The following is a 20,619-nucleotide window of genomic DNA, read 5'->3' on the forward strand; positions in this document are numbered from 1 at the left end:
TTTAAGTCCTTCGTTTCCCAAGTGGGTAGGCCCCAGCGTAGAAAACGAGCCTGATCGGTCCTGTGCAGCTCTCTTAAGATTACTCCACGACATTCCAGCTCCCTTCGCCGCAATTATGCTTCGTTGCCAGGTTCCATTTTCCTTGAGGATTCCAATCGAAGGATTGTTTAGCAATGTGAGTTGGATCCCTCCGGAGCGTATGGCTAACTCATGTCCACATTCGGCATTTTTTAGACCGGACCCCATTATATAGGGTCATCCTCGTATATAAATTAATTATCATTTAAGACATTTAATTCACTCGATGACAAAGACCAATCAAATCAATAAGAACTGTATTTGATTTTAGTGGAATTTGGAGACGGTATTTTTTTTAATTTATCATGGTTCTGCCGTTCTGACAGAGTGTGTCACCATTATCACGTGTTAACAGTGAAAAGGATGATAAAGTCTAATTAATACCTAAATAAATGTTATACATTCGGAATATCTATCAATTATTTTGTGTATATAATAATAAGCTTCAAATAATAAACATTTTTAACTATGGCACGTATATGTAAACCTTGACAATATACCTAATCCTTCCTTACATATAACTATCTAATGAAACGGCATGATCCTTGCAGTTTATCGAGACGCGGCGAAGGACTTGACTTTGACTTTGTTTCTGAAGGATAAAATATATTATAAATAAAAACACATATTTAATTATAATTAAACTTTATTTCCTGGCAAGTACAACCTGCATTTATATAAAATAAATACAGACAGCAAAATATATTCAATTTGCAAATCCACAGTGAACATATTAGTGTGGTGTACGAGTATAATTCGTTACATTGCGCAAAATCTATTACAATACGATTATTATAGAAACCATTTTTTATAAACAAACAGGCCGATAAAACCAAAAAAATACTACATAAATCGTCAGGTTTTAATCAAAAGCTTTAATTCAAACTGTATCTATGTAAGACACAAATTAAGAATGACGTAATTTTTAAAATTACTAACATATATCTCAGGCAATGCAATATTTATACTAATTTAAAACAACGAAATAACTTGACATACACAGATTTGTGCTAATCCTACACTTACCTAACAACATTTTTACTCCAACTTTAAGCTAAAGTACTTAGAATCAAAAGATAGAAAATCTTTTTTTTTTGGTCTATAGTTCTTCGTAATCAGAGAAAAAAAGCACTGGAGTCTCACTAAGGATGAATTTCTGAGCCGAGTCAGAAGAAGTGTGACTTTATATATATGGCAAAAATGTATTTGATTTCTATACAACAGGGGTTAGTGGGTGGGCTACCTTAAGTGATACCGCCCATTTACATTTTAAGAATTGGTACGCTCTATTCTGAAGTACTCTAAGTCGATTTGGTTTGGAAACACTAGAGCACGGCTTCTTCTACATAGTGGTGGTGCGCGGCAATGTTTTAATCGACTAAGAGGTGATCTGATGCTGAAACTCAGCTGCGGTATTAATCTAAACAAATTGGTATTCATAATTCGCACTAAATCTCGACTTTGAAACTGTTAGTAAAGGCGCAAAGGTATAAGGCGCGAGATACAATTTAATAGATCACATTTCACACTGACACAACATTGTAACGGCGTTAAGGTCACTCTTTAGAACATCAGTTTTCATGTTTAGTACAGTTTAACCAATTATTACTTTCTATTGTAACTGCAAAAAAAAATCTGCAACTGGAACTTCAATAAAAACAATATTTAAAAATAAATAATAGATTAACCGTTACGATCAGGAGCTGTCAAAATATGTCATATATTAATTGGGCATTGTAACATGCCAGACTTTCTGTTGACAAATAACAGTCAAATGAAATGCGCCATGTTTAAACCATCATTCATTTACGCGCTAAAATTGTACAATTGACACTTTCAATGTTTCCTTTTCGAAATATATAATTTATTGACTTGATTACAAAATAGAATTATTATAAGCTATATATTTTATTGCACTTAAATTCAAAATATTTGGATGTAACTAGACAAATATTTGGTGCATAGTGTCTTAAAATTTATAGTAATAGATTATATTTTTGCTTCGCTAGAATCAGTGTCGGCTTGCATGTCGTATAAAAAATCTAGGGAGTATGATTGATAACACCTTTAGCAGTTGAGGTATTCTTACTTTGTTTATGAATTTCCATGCCTTTTTATTTTGCCATTACGTATTAATAGTTTATAGTTGAGTTTTTTCGTTTGAAATATATGTTTGAAAAACCTCAGAACAGAATTCTTATGAGCAAGAAAAAATTGTAGATCATATCAAAATAGGGCCTTTAAAGTATTTATTATTATGTCTGTAAGTCCCAAATCCAACAATACGACATGTGGAAGTCACTTTTAAACATCAGTATCCAGCCTACCATAACATTATTATATTATTATTCTCGCAATTAAACGTTCGCTCGTTAACGTTAGGTTATGTATGCACGCGTGAATATTAAAAATTCCAAAAACCCAACCATAAACGAAATCTTATACGACACTCAAATATATAAATATATATCTTGATTCACGTGAAAGCATTATATTAATTGAAGCAATACATTTAATAAGACCATATCCAAAACTATACATTAATATAAACAAGATATAAACTAACCAATATTTAACTAGAGTACAATTAAGTATATACAAATAATATATTTACATAGAAATCATTTATAAGACATTTTTCACACACATATGGTATCAAAATAAATATTTCGCTTTACGATACGAAGCGTGTGTATAAGAAATACTAAATCATATTTAAATGTCAAAATTTGTAACTAGTACAGCCTCACTTGTGAAATGACATAACTATAGCCGCCATGTTGAAATGTCACTTGTAAATTTTTTCTTCCTTGCCTAAGGTTGAATTGATTTTTTTATTTTAATAAGTTATTAAAGAACAAATGGATGTTTTATTGAATCCAAATATTTTAATGTAAAAATTATACTGAATTCCGTTCGACTTATAAGATGGGCTGCGTTGACATTATATTATATAAGTAGTGGTCACACAATACGAAATATATAAGTTTTAGGTGATGTGGAACCGTCTAGATATTTTCTTAATTTATGTATAGATACACAAAACAAAAAGCTTTATTTTGAATTAAGTCAAAGTAAGCCTTAAATATTACAGAATGAACTTTTAAATTTAGTTTTTAATTACCTCCAGCTCAGAAAATGGTTCTTGCCGACAAAATTTGTATATTTGGACGTTTTGACAAGATTCCTTTCAATTAACTCAAAATACAATTCATAAATTTAGACAATCTTAGTATTTTAATGTAATTTCAATAAAAATAACACCAATACTATAGAATTAAATAAATAACAATATATTACATACACTAATTAAATTTTAATTTTAATAAACTTTATGGAAATCATTTATAAGCTACATATTCGCCCGAAAACTTTTAATTATCGGTTATCTTTTTCACACATTCACCCTTATACAAAATAGAAGTGAGTGCGAGCGAGATAGATATATTTAATTTAATAGAAAAAGAGCAGTCGCTCTTGAGCCGTGCCAGACAGCAGACGCCATCCACGCTTTATGTTTAGGTACTGAATGATGGCACGAACACAGATTAGGATACCTGTAATAAAATGATTAATAAATACTATTTTATTGTTTTGACTAAATAACATCAAGATTTTAGTCTTGTTTTTTACCAAATAAATCAAATATGCATTTTAAAATGAATCTGCATTACTTATAAGATGAACGATGCGATGTTAATACTTTTTTTTGTTAAGAATGTGTTATTGTTTTAAGAGATTTTTTTACTACTCCTATTTCCAGTAACAAACTATACTTATACACAAAATTAATAAACATTAAGTAACTTTACATAAAAATAAATACATAACCTACTAAATTTAAGCCGTCATTAATTATATACATCTAACTTACTTAAAATCCGAACAGAATATGGTCGCAAAATTTAATATAATATATTTCGGAGTCTTTACAACAGCCTGCCTCCTGAGATACGGAAATAGCAGTGGAACCGTTTCGAAAACGCTTATTTAAACTACTGTTCAAGACATTATAAACTTTAACTTTATTTTAGTTTAGTACTAATATATATAAAATATTAGTACTTATTACGTACTCAGGTATTGAAGGACCTTAGAAAAATACTTCACGCACGAACACAACTTATCAAGCGACGATAAACATTCCAGGGTTATGACCGTCAAAGTAATGTGCATACAATTCACCGTAATATAAATTAGTGACATAAAAAAAAACAATAGTCAATACTGAAAAATCTTACCAAAAGCCATAATGAGCCACCAAAGCCAGGAATTTTCGTGAGATGCGAGTTCAGTGGAGTGCTTAACAATGAGTGTCCACTTGGCGAGTGAGAGACCGAAGCCAGCCAACGCTCCGTAGCGACTTGCCACCGTGTGACAGAAACACATCAGCAAGAGGAACCCGATCCAGTTGAATAGAAATGCCACTGAAATATTTAAATATCATTATATGTTGAGAAGTGTTGTCCAAGTGGCTTCAGCGTGTGACCCTGGCAATAAGACTCGTACGGTGAAGGAAATGGAAAACATTGTGATGAAACCGGTATGCGTTAGACCCAAAAAAGTCAAACGCGTGTCTCACAAGGTTGATCACCTAGTTGCATATTTGAAATATAATAAATAATCACGAAATGGATACAGAAATCTGAGGTCTAGACTTAAAAGGTTGCAGCACATTTGTACGATTTTTGTTTTTATAGGATTGTTAAAAGGAGTACTAATCCAATTATTACATCTCAAATTACTTCACATGACCGAGCTTTGTCAAGAGGTCATTAATTCCGAGGATCAGTGATATCTCTATTGAGCCACTTTTGTTCCTTCTTATTTTGTACTTCTCTTCTCATTTATTTCCTAGCACGGGCGAGAACCTAGACGAGATCGCTAATAAGCGACAAGACTGCCTGTTGACTTCAGCCTTTGAGATTTATTATTGTTTTTTCGTACTATATTTTTTTTTCTATGCGAATGTAAACGACTCACGACAGTGATGTATTTTTTAATTGATTTCAATATAATATTATTTTCCAGCACTAAAGTAAAATTATGAATCTTAAACTAATTTAATAATAATTGTCCACCAACGACCAAATTTACTATTTTTCACCATTAAACAGATTTAAGTTAATCCTCCCTAGCCATAATAAACCCTATCTAGCCTTATTACACTAAGGCTATTTATTACTTTGCGTGGTAGCCTCGCCAATTTCCGCCTGGTTAGCGATAAGACGTAGAAAAGGTCACTCTGAACGTATTTCTAATGAAAATGCAAGCTTACATCGATCGAACTTTACAGAGGTTAAAGGTTAACGCGTAGGCCGTCGTACTATGTTCATATATATCCTTTTTGCATATCAGGAGAATAAGTGTGGCTAAGATCTCTATGACCTTCATCTTAAATGTTCAATTACTTTAGTAACGGATATTATATTCATACAATTGCTAGTTTAAAGTACTGAGAAAATGTACATTAATTTTTTTGCATAGGTATCTCAATATATGTATTTTATACAAAAGAAAGAAAAAAATAATTTAGGTCATCAATTAATAATTTTGGTATAAACACATTTATTTACATACACAAAAAGAGTTTTTTAACAATACTATATAATGAAATTGAATTGAATACTATTGAATTAAATTTAGTACAAATTACTCACCAAAGAAGGAAGTCAGAAACATGATATCAGTACCGAGCAAATTGTTCTCTGGGTCGAGTTGTTCTGCAGTTGGTTCCCTGGGTTCCATAGTCACAAACGCAGCTATTGTGGGGTGAGTTGGTAGCTAGTTAATAAAAATAATAATTGTTAAATTCCCAATAGGATAGCACAAAGGAGACACAGATTTAGAAGCATGATGGAAAAAATCTATGTTGTATCTAAATGGTTGTGCTGGAAAAGTTCCCAATTTTAAAATTCACTTAGGACATATTGGGTGAATGTAAAGCTTCAATAATAATAAGAGATACTCAATCAAGTTATGTTTAGTAGTGAGTAGTTTGTAAGTTAATTACTTACCTTATCAAAATTAATTTGGCCATAGTCATAAGATTCCTATCTAGTTAAAATACAAACTCACTTGTGGTCCCTCCCCTTCCATTTGCTTTTCACGCTGTACTTCTTCATATGTTGGGAGCTTAGAATTTGCTGCAACATCGTATGGTGGTGGAGCTGAGAAGTCTGGCTGAGGAGGAGGAATGTCCATGTTGTGACCACCTTAACAGACAGAATAAAATTTATGTTTAATCTACATAATATGGTAATGGCAATCACACTTTTCTATATTATATTGTTCTGCATGGTATGTATGCATTGGTTTTGATTAATGATTGACTTGAAATCCAGTGAAATCAAGGATACAATGTAATTAAAGATTATTTTTATCTATTTTGTTGCATGAAATCATTAAATCTACTAAATACAGAATCATGATAGATTTTGGCACTAAAATAGATAAATTTTACAATAGTTTATTTATTTATAAATTAGCACCTATTGTTTATTTTATAAATAAAGATGATATTACTACATTAAAGGAAGTAAAGGATTGATTGACACATATTGTGATATATTCAATAAATTGTACTTGGAAGGATTTATAAAAAATATATGTTTCTTCAATAACTCGATTGTGAATGTCTAGCAACCACATCCACGATAACATATTCTATGTAAACATTCACATTATTATGTGAATAACTTTATCATTTCCTAGTATATAAATATAATGACACATGTCGATAAGGTTTCTTACTGATATCAATGTAAGTTGGTGGCATATTATTGGCTTCCATAGCAGACGGCAAAATTACACGAAGATGCGTTGCAGGGCACATATTTTCAATGCGCGTTTGGCTCTACAATAAAATAACAATAAAAGAGAATTAGTCGAAGGCCTGTACACTACCGCACTAAATAAATAAACGTTTACGTAAAACACCACCTAACTACGTACCATTTTGAATAATATTTATTAGAACCACTCCTTTTATCTTACTGAATTATTTCAGAGAAAACACTGCACATTATTTAAATCCAATATTTTGTATTCAAAACTAAACCATTCGAATTAATATTTTTTTGCGAAATCTTTATTGATCCGAGGTACAATTTTAATTTAGTCGCGAATGTTAGTACGCGAAAACCATAATGCAGATTATCAAAAAGTGAATATCAATTATGTCAATGTCGGTTATTTCAGTAAGATTATATGCATTGACATTCATTGACGTTGAAAACGATCAATGTCAATAATGTCATTTACAGATATTTGTGTCTATCTATTAATGCGCGGACACCGGCTTTCGACTGTCAGGTTTGTCATTTAATTAATTTAAAATCTAATTCATATCGCAAATATGCTTATGCTAGTCTAAGTCTACTGTCTAGTGTGATAGGAATACGGTATTTATAAAAAGGATAAATATCACTCTTAAAACTTTGTTGCTTGGAAATAAACGATAATTATTCTTGTATTATAGTATAATAAATAACTAAGGATGAAGACCGCCTTAATGGTGGCAGAAAAGCCATCTTTAGCTCAGAGTTTGGCCAATATACTTAGCAATGGAAAATGCATCACCAATAAAGGTATTTTTGGGACTTGTTACTTGATCGGTGTTTTAACAACAATAATTTGTAATAATGCATATATTTTAGGTTCCAATACAGCTTGTTCTGTTCATGAATGGAGCGGTTTATTTAAAAATGAATCGGTAAAATTCAAGATGACATCTGTGTGTGGGCATGTAATGAGTTTAGATTTTACTGGGAAATTTAATAATTGGGACAAAGTCGACCCCATTGAGCTGTTTAACTGCCCTACTGAAAAGAAGGAGGCAATGCCAAGACTCCGCATGCCTGCCTTTCTAGCGCAGGAAGGCAGGGGATGTGATTATCTTATACTGTGGTTGGATTGTGACAAAGAAGGAGAAAACATATGTTTTGAGGTATTACCATTTAGATAAAAATTATAAAGCTATTATCAAGTTAAAAATAAATATTTGGGTCAGACTCCTTGCTATAGTCCTGTGAGCATTTTATGTATGTCTTCCAAAGTAAATAATTTTCAGATTTTCCTTAATTTTTGATTTAATAAGTAAAAAAACAGATATGTGATTTCTTTAAATCAAATACCTTCTAATAAATTAGATTTTTTATTTTCAGTCTCAGCCCTTAAACTGTAAAAACAATAACACTTTCTAAGTCTTGATAAAAACTATTTTTCAGGTGATGACTTGTGTTGCTCCCTATATGAAAGGTGATGTTTATTCACCTCTAGTGACATATCGTGCAAAATTCTCTGCTATTACTGATAAAGACATAAAAGCAGCAATGTTAAATCTTGTTAGACCAAATGAAAATGAATCAAGAAGTGTTGATGCTAGACAGGAATTGGATTTGAGAATTGGCTGCGCCTTTACAAGGTTTCAAACTAAATATTTCCAAGGTGTCTAATCTTTTATGTTTAATAATATGTAGCTCTAAGCATATAATAGATAAAGATATTTAATTTGTAATGTCTACAGAGCTTATAAATAACCTTTTTCTAATTGAATTCTATCTTGTATAAGTGTTTTTTTTTTTAATTATTGGGTGTAAGTTATTATGTAGCCAGATAAAAAAGTCACATTAATCTGAGTGTTGGTGATTCTATGGACTATCAGTCTAGTAAAGCATACATATATCCAGTCACACCGCAGCCCTTTGGGCTGGACTTCTCTAATATAATACCTTTTTTGAAGGTAGATATTGGCCCACAGACACTACAGTTTGTAAACTTTCCCACATTCTTATTCCACAATAATTAATAAGAGATCCAATCTTTACTGGGTCTGCCTAATGGCCTTTTCTGCTGTAGTGTCTACTGAGTAATGTGACTGTTGCTATTAACCTATTAAGATGGACAAATTTGTTTACATGCTGTTGTGGCATTATGTTTATTTAAGGAGAATAGTATCCTTATGTACTACTATGAATTTTCAGGCCGTTATGGTGATTTGGATTCGTCCCTTATTTCCTATGGTCCATGTCAGACACCAACCCTTGGATTCTGTGTTCAGCGTCACGATGATATTCAGACCTTTAAACCAGAGTCATACTGGGTTTTACGAGTGACAGCTTCTACAACTGAGGGTCGAGAACTCCCATTAGAGTGGAAGAGAGTACGTGTTTTTGAAAAGGATATTGCTAATATGTTCCTGGCAAGCATTAAAGAGATAAAAGAAGCTTTGTAAGTTTTTTTAAGTTAATTAATATTCATGTAGGAGTTTTTCTGGTGGTAATAAAAGATCTTAGTTACAACAAACATCTTAAATCATGTATATATCTGAACATTCAAAGTATCACACATGCAACAAAAATATCTGTAAATGGCAACTGAATAGTATTAAATACTACATGAATGTCGTAGGATATGGACCTGCCTGACATATTGGAGTCTAACCACAATCTTTTGATTAAAGTACTATTTTGACATTGTCACAAAAGTTTGATTAAACAGTGCAATTGGACTGTCCTAATTTTTAATATTGTATTGCATTGATAGGCTAATATTATGTATTATTTTTCAGAGTTGTGAATATCCAAGCAAAAGAGAAAATAAAAGCTCGGCCAGTGGCTCTAAACACTGTGGAGCTGATGAGAGTGGCCAGTGCCGGATTGGGTATTGGACCACATAATGCTATGCAGGTGATTTCATGTACCACTGTCAAACAAACTGTGCTACTTAAGAATTTTATGCTGTTTTTTATATTCTGTGGTGTCGGATTGACATTCAAATCAAATTGTTCTAGGTGGCAGAGCGTCTTTACACACAAGGTTATATCTCATATCCCCGTACTGAGACGACAAGCTATCCGGAAAACTTTGATTTAATGTAAGTTCTATTAAATTAATTAAGTTTGACTTAAACCTTAATATTCTAACGCTTTAATTGCCTAATTCTATAGTTATTTCTCTGTAATTGGCATCTTCTTTTTATATATATAATGCTTAAAAAAATATTTCTTAAAAGATCTTTTGATAACTTAAAATATCTATATTCTTGACTGCCATTCAGAAAAGAGCATACCGATTCTCTTCCCCCGAGGCATCTGGCATTGACTGTGTCCTTGGGAGGTGGTTTCACTCAACTTTAGCGGACCCTCCTGCCTGTTTGTTACATATAAAAAGAAGAAAATAATTATGTTATCAGTGTTTATTTTTTTCATATTCAGGGGTGCTCTCCGCCTGCAACAGAATTCAAACAAGTGGGGGGCGGACGTACGAGCGTTGATAGCGAATGGTATCAACAAACCCAAGAAAGGGAAAGATGTTGGAGACCATCCTCCGATCACACCAATGAAACTGGCTTGTATGTAATTCTAAAATTTGATATATTATGTATAACAATTTAATTTTATCTCTAAGATACTGTGTGAGGTGTGTTCCTGGCTTCGGCGTGCTACTTCCATCGTAGGTTTGATCCCCGGCAGTGCACCAATGGAAAGTCCATTGGTGGCTTTATATGTGCGCATTTAACATTCGAATGGTGAATGAAAACATCGTGAGGAAACAGGCTTGTCTTAGACCCAAAAAGTCGACGGTGAGTGTCAGGCACAGGAGGCCGATCACCTACTTGCCGATTTGATTAATAAATGATCATGACACAGATACAGAAATCTGAAATCTAAAAAGGTTGTAGCGCCACTGATTTATTTAAGGATATTGTGTTCTATCAAAAGGACTTCTTAGCTGTCTAGTTTTTGTTTAAAATGCTCTTAATTAATATAATATATTGTTACGAGCTAGGGGATCGGATAGAAAAGCCGTAGATTTCTTCAATGGTTTATTTCTTGATAAATCAATGAGGAATTTATGAGCACAATTCATTCGCAGAAATGCACTAATTACACTTTAATTATGCACACATCACAAAGTACTTTATCACTTCACTTTATTCGCACTTTATCGCTTCGCTGTTTATCTCTTGATATCGCATTCGAAACTAAAGTAACTGGTCGCGTTTCGTCTCGCTTATATATCCCTCGGAATAATCTTGTACAATATTCGAGAACTCTATTCTATAGTGCTCAGTCTAGCTTCGAGAAGGTTCCGATCTTCCCTCTCTCTCGCGTATCATATCGTCCTTGTCCCATACCTAGAAAATTCGGTTTAGAATGTTCCTTCATCATAGGGGTATAACTAGGCCTGAAAACGCCTGATAACTGCATCACTCGACTAGACATGTTCTAAAACTACCTGAAAAAGTGTTTCAGTTTCCTGAAAACTAGGGTAACATTATGCAAATTAAATTGTCTAATATGTGATTGACCCTCACCTGAAACGGTCAGAAATCATATTTCAGCCTGCTGAAATACTCTCTAAGTAGTGGAAAAATCTAGAAACATTGCAGTCGACCCGTCATTACATACATTTAAAATGCGTTAATTATTTATATTGCGTTAACTATATTGAGTAACATCCATCATAAAATCGTAAGGAGCAGCATTCCTAAGGTCGTGATTTAGTATCATGGGTTTCATTAATGGAATTTTCTTTCCATCTATAATAAGCACATCCTCCTTCAGTGAACAGAAACATCGTGAGGACATCAGCATGTCTCAAACCCAAAAATCGATGACGTCATTTATAGTGATATATACTATATTTCCAGCTGACTCGGAGTTAGACGGCGATATGTGGCGTATATACGACTACGTGACGCGACACTTTATAGCGACTTTATCGCGCGACTGTCGTTTCTTGTCCACGGTTATCACCTTCGAAGTGGGAACGGAGACATTTTCGTACACGGGCAACACTTTGGTCGATCCGGGATACACGGAGATTATGCATTGGCAGGTAATTTTTTATTGAGCAATTTATATTTTTATATAACATTTAAAAACATATAATTTAGTATCACGCCGGGAAACAAAGTTGGGATTTTGTATGAATCTTCTATTTTTAGACAGGTCCAACTGAGTTTATTGCCTTTAATATCCACTTTACGAACCGAGGGTAGTTTAGTTGGTTAGTTTAATTGATGCTTCAGAAGATATAAGAAGGTGATTGTTTGTTTTTACTTTTATTCTTATATAATCCTAAATAGGCGTTCGGTAAAGATGAATTCGTGCCTACCCTCAATGTGGGAGATGAGTTACGTGCCCACGAACACAGATTGGTCGAATGCCAGACTTCACCGCCGGACTATCTGACTGAAGCTGAGGTATTTATATATTATACTTAAAAAAAAACTTTTTTAGTACATTTTTGACATGAAAATAAATTATAATATTTTTTTATTGTTCAGTTCATTTTTTGTATGAAATTATTATTGTGTGGAATTATTGACTAAGTGGTAAAGGTGTACCTTTTCAATCAATAGTCAATAGTCTGGGTCTTGAGATAAAATCACTTTTTGACATGTGTGACTAATGTTAATTTGTATTGGAATGACATTTGCTCAAGTTCTGTCACGTGACCATTTTCATTTAAACTTTTTTGGCGTTAGTGGATCACGTGATTTCGTCTCAGTCCTCTGTATTCGTTTACTGGAGGATTTTGTTTTTGTAGATTTTATAGATTATGTTTTTTACGTTAGCATATAACATATTGTTAATTGTCAAACGTATAACCAGTCGTATTGATAGTTTAGAATTATTGCCATGTTTGAAAAAACTAAAACGGCCATTTGCTTCGATCTTGTTGAGCTTTTAAAATACTTATATATATATATTGGTTTCTTTTTATGTCGGTTAAGATTCCAAATTAATTTCTGAAATAAAAATATTTTAAAAAACTTTCCAGTTAATCACATTAATGGAAAAACACGGTATTGGAACGGACGCATCAATCCCGGTACATATAAATAATATTTGCCAAAGGAATTACGTCAATGTGGGCAGTGGACGGCGATTGGTCCCAACTAGTTTGGGCGTGGTTTTGGTGCATGGCTATCAGAAGGTAACGTAACTTTATATATATATAACTTACTAACTTATATTATACTTACTTACTTATACTTAGATAACTTTATATATGGTATATTTAGTGACTAAACCTTCGTAATATTATTCAAATAGAAAATATCACAAAGGCACAAAACCAAATTCAACTTCAAGAAGAGCGTACCAATTCTTAAAAGACCGGCAACACACTCGCGTCCACATTCGGCAGCGGTATCACTTAACATTAGGTGAACTTCTGTGCTTCTTCTTGATCTGGTCTTAAATGAACAGTGAGGCGGTAGTTGGTCAAAATTATTTGAATCCGTCCGCCATAGATCAGAAATAATAACAATAAAAGCCTTTTATTTTGAGTTACTTTTACTCTTAATCACATAATAATAATACTAATTTGTTTGGAAGAATATGGTACAAAACTGTTATGTTGGTACAATCGAATTTTCGTATATTCTGCCAGACACAATGGCTTGCAAATTTGTCTGAAAAGCAATTTTACACAGCAGTTAACATTATGACTCATATAAATTAGTCAATTCTTATATTATTTGTAGTGATAAAATCATATTAAAAAATATTATCACGATATCAAATTAAAATTAATTATAATGTTTATATTTCTATCATCTAATTCATTTAAGGTGTGTGTGTGTCCTTTTTTCCTGTCTGAACTATGCCAGTCTCTGCCGTGTACCACTTGCTTTCCGTAATCTGGTCTATCCTTACCTTATAAAATGTCTTCCTCTTTGGCGTTTATACCTTTTGCGTAGTACCTTGGGCACCTGTATAATTCTTGCTTTTATGTTAAGTAAGTAAAGTAAGTTGCCATGTGCCCCGCCCATTTCCACTTATTATTTTTATCGTGACATCTGCCACCTTAGTTATTCTTCTTAATGATGTATTATTTATTTTATTATTAATATCTTACTTATTACAAAACAAAACACTTAGACAATACAGAAAGCCAAAACAGATTACAAAGTTTAACAATATATATGTAAAACAAGTAACTACATTAATGGACAAACTATATTTAAAAAAAAATTAAATTAAATATGATGACATTTGAAACAACAAATAATATTTCAAATTACTGCTTAAACAAAATCAGAGTCTTCCCGCCTCATCAAAAACTTCCTCACATCTTCTTTGGTGAGGTGGAAAATATCAATATCCTCATAGTTGGTGTCATAGTTAGATAAAACCCGAAACATTGGCGAATGCTGATAATTCGATTTCATACGAGGCATGGAACAATTTTATGTATCTTGTCGCATTAGGAGGAGGGATTTTAAGAGAAATTAACGACATTCTTTTCTTCCCTACCATACATCGTTGCATAAATCTTTGACACATCTGTAGCTTTGTATGCTGCGTTTTAGTGGCCCGCCCAAGTTGAGATTCATATAAGTTCAGGTGATACACAAGTATTGAATAGCTCCATCAATTATCATGCTCGTTTTCACATTTTTCACGACTTCTCGAAGGGCACAAAAGATCAGAAATAACAGTTTTTCAATAAATATTTCAGATTGACCCACAACTCGTTCTACCAACTATGCGTTCCGCGGTCGAAGAACAGCTAAACCTCATTGCCGTCGGACGAGCGGATTTCCACGCCGTACTTTCCCATACGACTGAGATATTTAGAAGGAAATTCCAGTATTTCGTGAGAAGTATGGAATCTATGGACCAGCTGTTCGAAGTCAGCTTCTCCTCGTTGAAAACTAGTGGAAAGGCGCTGTCGAGATGCGGCAAATGTCGCCGTTATATGAGATATATTCAGGTAAAGCTTTTAGGTGTACGTATGATATACGTGTGACAAGAGGCAATTGATTTCAGTGAACCAATTGAATTATTTTGAATTTTCAGGCCAAACCAATCCGTCTTCATTGTTCGCACTGCGACGACACGTATACGTTGCCTCAAACGGGCAGTGTACGTATTTACCGCGAGCTCAAATGTCCCTTGGATGAGTTCGAGTTGCTCTCGTGGTCTTCGGGCTCGAAGGGCAAGAGCTTCCCGCTTTGCCCCTACTGCTATAACCATCCGCCATTTAGGTGAGTTAAATAAAATTCATAAAAAATCGAATAGTCTAATATTTAACAATTTCAGTTTATTTGTTATTGACAGAACCTAAACAAATTGTTATGTGTAATTCGTTAAAAAATAATGATATTAACAACGTGTCACAAAGCTGTGGGAGGGAGATGTTCGTCCTCTTGTACTTTCCACCACATACGTGTTAGGTATACAGAGTTACTGGCTTTGGAGACGAAACGTTTCAAGAGTCTCCAAAAATAGCGTGACGTAATACTTGAACGCTCCCTAATTATTACTACTTGTAGGTATTCACTAATCTGTAAAGATCTGTAAATTTGAATAAGATTTTATTCTAGAAAGCCAGTGTAAATTGGCGTATAGAATAAACATATAAAGAGTTATTGGTTAACGAGTAAAACAGGATGTATTTACGGACGTTGTAATGTTTATATTACAACGTCCATATTTACCAAGATGTGTGCGGAAATTCTGAGACACAAAAACAGACGACGCAAAAGGCCAATAATTTCAGTATTTTTTTAATATTCTTAATAATAGTTACATTTGTCCGTTTAGTTAATAATTATTCCTAATGATTGATAATTTTCTTATTGTATTAAATGTATGAAAATTAGGGACATGAAGAAAGGCTTTGGCTGCAACTCGTGTACGCACCCAACGTGCTCGTACGGCGTCAACTCCACGGGCGTGTCCGGATGTATCGATTGTGATGGAGTTCTTGTCCTGGACCCGTCTTCGCCGAGATGGAAGCTCACTTGTAACCGGTGAGTATTATATCAACAACGATTTCGCTATGTTATCGACAAATATGTTGGAACTTAACGATAACGTATGCGATGAAATTTGTAATTTCATCCCGGATTTACTATATGTTTTGTTTATTTTCTCTTCATAATGTAAGACGAGAGAGGAGAAAACATCGTTGGACATACATGGGTGTTATTCGGGTTCCAATGATATATATTATATATATCATTACTAGCTGACTCGGCAAACGTCATTTTGTCATGTCTAATTATTTATAGGAAAATTCTTTTTTTGGTTCAATAAAAATAACTATCTACTATACTAACAATTAGGCCTTGATCGTAGCGGGGTCAAAATTAAGGGTTGTACTTATGTATTTTTGTATGTTGTATCATAAAAAAATAAAAACAACAAATTTTGACTATAAAATATTTTTATTATGTTCTAAAATCTATTTATTAGGGTCGACACCCATTATTTTAGGGGTTTAAAGATTTCAAATTTACTGAATATGCATAAAAAATTTCATAAGAATCGGTCGAGCCGTTACGGAGGAGTATGGAAACGAACATTGTGACACGAGAATTTTATATATATATATAGATAACAAATTATATTTACTATTCAAACATCGACGCTCCATTGGTATCCGATGCTGTAACAGTCATACAATGGTAATGGCCGGGATTTATTAAACTATTCACAACCCGTCATCTTTTAGTCGATATCAACTCCGGGGAAATAAATACAGATAACACAACTTTCTCTACAGCTGTGATACTTTTGACATTCGTGCTGTAAAGCACGCGAAATGTCCAAAAAAAATGTTATGTAAAATAATTATAAATTAATAATAATACATAGCTTCAATCCGTTTAAAAAGTGTTTTCTTTCAATGTGTAAAAGCTATGTGTAAAAGACAATACAATCGTAACCTATTATTTTGAATGTGTGTGTTTTCATTCAAATGAACTTAGACATAATGTATGTCCCGATTGTACTGATATCCTTTTAATCACGAACGAGTCGAACGAACGAATGAATTTGTAATGTTATCAACAAATTGTATTTCATTTGTTTGTATGTGAGAACCGGTTTTGTTATTAATTGCCTGTACTTCATGATAATATATATAGCCTATACTCTTGTATAGATTTTGTCATATATGTTTGATTTCTAATTAACATTTTTGGAAATATGAATCGTAATTTATTGTTTAATTGTAAATAAATATTAACAGATGCGACGTAATAATAAACGTGTTCGACGACGCGTCGCGCGTGACCGTGAGCGACCAGCAATGCCCGGATTGTGGGGCTCAACAGGTCACGGTGGAATATCGGCCCGAGAGGACAAAACTGCCAGCAGCTCTCACCGAGATGACGGCCTGCCTTTACTGCGAACCCACTTTCACTGCATTGGTAAGGATTCATTTATTATTTAGGACGAAAATTTAGTTTATAAACCTCTTCTCTCAGTTTTTAAGTCGGTTAATTAAACTGACTTTAAATTCTAGTAATTATTTACCTAAGTACCAAGTCAGTTACACATATCCCCTCCATGAATGAAAATACTTTAAAAAGTAATGCGGTTTTGGTCAAATTTGGACTGTTTTAAGTTGAACTATACGTGATTCAAATCAAGATCTCAATATAACCTGTAAATTCTCTACAAATAGACCACACGTGCCTAAAAACGTCAATAAATCATCATATTCAAATATATCTCGTCAAACTGATAACCAAAAAAGGTTTGAAGTCGATTAATAACAATAAATCATAATGCACGATGAAAAAAATTCAGGTGGAAAAGCATCGCGCAGTGACACAGCGAGGGGGCGGGGCACGTGGGCGTGGCCGACAACGTAACAATAAACATCGGAACAAACAGCCCAAGGACAAGATGGCGCAACTCGCCGCTTACTTCGTTTGAATTGTAAGCTCAAGCTACCACCCTTTATAAACTATAACCCTTAAAAATCTGTTAATTACTCTCTTTAGTCTCTTTCCATCACATCGAAAGCAGATTTGATAGAACGAGACGGAAGAGTAGTTTAGTTTTGAGTCCAAGTAGATTGACTTATTAATCTATATTAGCCAATATAGATACAAGCCGTTGCTATATCCGTGGAACTTTATCTGTATGTTGTTAACTATCATATCCTGTATATGTCCAATAAATGTCCACGGCAAGCTAAAGTTTTGTGATGGTAGTGGTTAATCCCAGAGAGTTTTTGGTAATTTAGTCCGAATTCCAAAGTTGTATTTTATACTTAATTTTTTCAATTTTATGGGCGAGCCACTAACCTGATTTTGGTGGTTGAATTTTCTTTGAACATCCTGTATACAATCAAATTCTGTTATAAAGACATCGAAACCGATGACGTTGTTATTAAGTACCTAATACATGGAATTCAGCCGGAACCTTTGATTTTGTTCAATATAACCAATATAAATATATATGTTGTACTTTATGATCTGTGAAATTAATGAACTTCTTAACAGTATCTTAACATATGTATAAGGTTATTTATATTCATTTACTTAATAAATGTGTTTATATAATATTTGTTTTAATATACAATTTGTATCATAAGTAATCCCGTTTCCTTGATAAATATTCGATATTAAACGATGTGGAAAATTTGAATTAAATCTGTTCTGTTTGGTCATTTTATTTATTTATTGACACTTCGTTACCATAATATACAAACTTTAAAAAAATGTGTGCGTGTACTAGTGTACACACGAAAGAAGTGAAACTTCTTTATGACCTTATTTTTCGAAAAATGATCTACTATATGCAACTTTACAGAAATTGGTTAAATAAATTTAAATTAGAAAAAGTTTAACAAAAGGCTTTTATTATCATAAACATGAATACAAATAATACAATTATTTCAATTATCTTATTCCTACTAAGATTATTACAGAATTTTATGAATTGTAATAGAATCATTGCTATCGTTGTGTATTATTATATAGTTTTGTTATTAATGGCTTCGAATCAACCGTGGTAGGGACAGGATAGATATAGCGCGTAACGGAAAAATGTGACGGTATTTTTTTTCCAACGAAGTTTCACTTCAAAAACAAAAAAAACAGGTTACATAAGTTATTAGGCAACGGGCGGCCTTATCGCTAACAAGCGATTTCTTCCATATATCTTAATAATTTCATAAATTTTCACTACGAATAACAAGTTGTATGTAGTGAAAATACAATGGTTCCCAATGACAATTTTTACAGGCGTTGCTGTTTTGTGTTAGGCTTTTGTAGGGAAAGAGGAAATAACATCACCCCCTACTCACCTTTTGACCTCAGTCGATTTGTCGCCCGATATTGGTTATGTATGCGAATATTAATCCTAAGTACGTTGTGTACGTAATAAAGTTGTTATGTGCGAAGAATACATTAATTAGTGATAATAGGTGTATATTTTAGTGCCTAGGGGTAGTGATAGCTATAAAGTGTTTGTATATAAGTAACATAAGTGTTTGCTAACAAGATACAGTCTAAAATAATAAAAATAAAATATACAGTATTTTCAATTTTCATAACCTACATAGTAATAATAAAAGAATTAAAAGTTAATCAAAAAAATTTAAAACAAATTATATAAGTTTGCTCGCTGTGGCAGTTATACCTTTAACGTTGCAGCATTTCCTCGCGGTACTGCGATACATATTCGTAAAATAAATTATTTTGCAAAACTGGTTAATTAAACCGCTATATTCTAGGAAATTTGCTCGGTAGACACAATTTTAGAAACATCATCTTTCTCGCTAAAAACATCTTGTTACATCTTAATTACGTTTGATAGGTAACACCGCACACAATTGTTATAGTAATAATTCTCACTATCAACTGTAGTCGCTAATCATATCGATTTTTGGGTCTATATGCTGGTACCTCACGATTCGCCGTCACCGTAGAGGCAAGTGATAATTTCGAACACATTGAAAAATCCATGCATGGTGAGACTGTAACAACACAGTTGTCGCTTAAGTCAGGCGAACACATCTAACTCTCATTGAACGAATGTAAACATTATTTGCTTAAGAATAGCATGTTTTTATTAATGGATAAGATTGCAAATATTTTATCTTAATAGATTAAAAAGTTGAACTATTATATTAATTACTCTGCAAACTTTCATTGCCTTCAAAATAATATATAACGCGATAGATTTAGATACATGACTCGACATTTCGAGTGAGCGAGGCACTTTAGTTAAAACTGTTTTCATAAAATAATTATAACAAACCTCTTGTCTGTAATTTTATACACCCTCTGGGTTGACAGTCGCAAAGCGTCTAGGGCAGTGTGTCCCAACGTGGGGCAATTTGATTGTTAAGGGGGTAATCGAAATCAGCTGGATATAACACACCATGGAGACTGAAACTGAATGTAACCAAATTGGAACCTAATATAAAATCTCTGCAGCAAGCATCAAGCGCAAGGAAGCAACAATTAATTTGTTTAATATATATATAATGTATGTTACATAGTTGCTTAAGAACTTTAGGTTGGCTAAACACAAAAGAGGTTGCGAAACACTGTTCTTAGAGTAGCTGCCACTAATCAAAGGCATTGTAACCTAGTCTAGCAGCCAATATGAAATGGTAATAAAACTTCAAAATTTATTTAAACCTTCATTTTATTGTGAATTTTGTCACCTAATATTATACAGATATAGTATAATAAGCTTACAATTTATTACTGTATATTCTCAAACGAAAGTTCGTTTTAAATCGAACTATTCTATTGTATATGAGAGATAGC

The 20,619-nt window shown here is 33.0% G+C and overlaps 2 protein-coding genes across 3 annotated transcripts; one reads left to right on the forward strand and one right to left on the reverse strand.

Moving 5' to 3' along the window:
- Window positions 1-712: 712 nt before the first annotated feature.
- On the reverse strand, window positions 713-7,228 carry LOC123710136 (NEDD4 family-interacting protein 1). The gene is made up of 6 exons (XM_045661865.1): window positions 7,033-7,228; window positions 6,832-6,934; window positions 6,157-6,293; window positions 5,739-5,862; window positions 4,320-4,505; window positions 713-3,635 (listed from the first exon to the last, which is right to left on the reverse strand). Exons 1-6 carry the CDS (start codon window positions 7,033-7,035, stop codon window positions 3,532-3,534), a joined length of 657 nt encoding a protein of 218 aa, XP_045517821.1. The 5' UTR covers window positions 7,036-7,228; the 3' UTR covers window positions 713-3,531.
- Window positions 7,229-7,374: 146 nt separating this feature from the next.
- LOC123711072 (DNA topoisomerase 3-beta-1) lies at window positions 7,375-18,393 on the forward strand. 2 transcript variants are annotated; one of them, XM_045663487.1, is made up of 16 exons: window positions 7,375-7,481; window positions 7,559-7,667; window positions 7,737-8,026; window positions 8,307-8,526; window positions 9,063-9,309; window positions 9,650-9,767; window positions 9,872-9,954; window positions 10,295-10,431; window positions 11,734-11,921; window positions 12,172-12,288; window positions 12,870-13,025; window positions 14,556-14,810; window positions 14,897-15,084; window positions 15,703-15,852; window positions 17,076-17,256; window positions 17,639-18,393. In XM_045663487.1, the coding sequence occupies exons 2-16, from the start codon at window positions 7,577-7,579 to the stop codon at window positions 17,765-17,767; spliced, it is 2,550 nt and encodes an 849-aa protein (XP_045519443.1). In that variant the 5' UTR covers window positions 7,375-7,481; window positions 7,559-7,576; the 3' UTR covers window positions 17,768-18,393. The 2 variants fall into 2 exon arrangements, with proteins under 2 accessions (XP_045519443.1, XP_045519435.1); XM_045663479.1 differs by having other exon boundaries at window positions 7,375-7,667.
- The last annotated feature ends 2,226 nt before the right edge of the window (window positions 18,394-20,619 follow it).

Source organism: Pieris brassicae, chromosome 1, assembly GCF_905147105.1.
Source record: "Pieris brassicae chromosome 1, ilPieBrab1.1, whole genome shotgun sequence".
NCBI lineage: Eukaryota > Metazoa > Arthropoda > Insecta > Lepidoptera > Pieridae > Pieris > Pieris brassicae.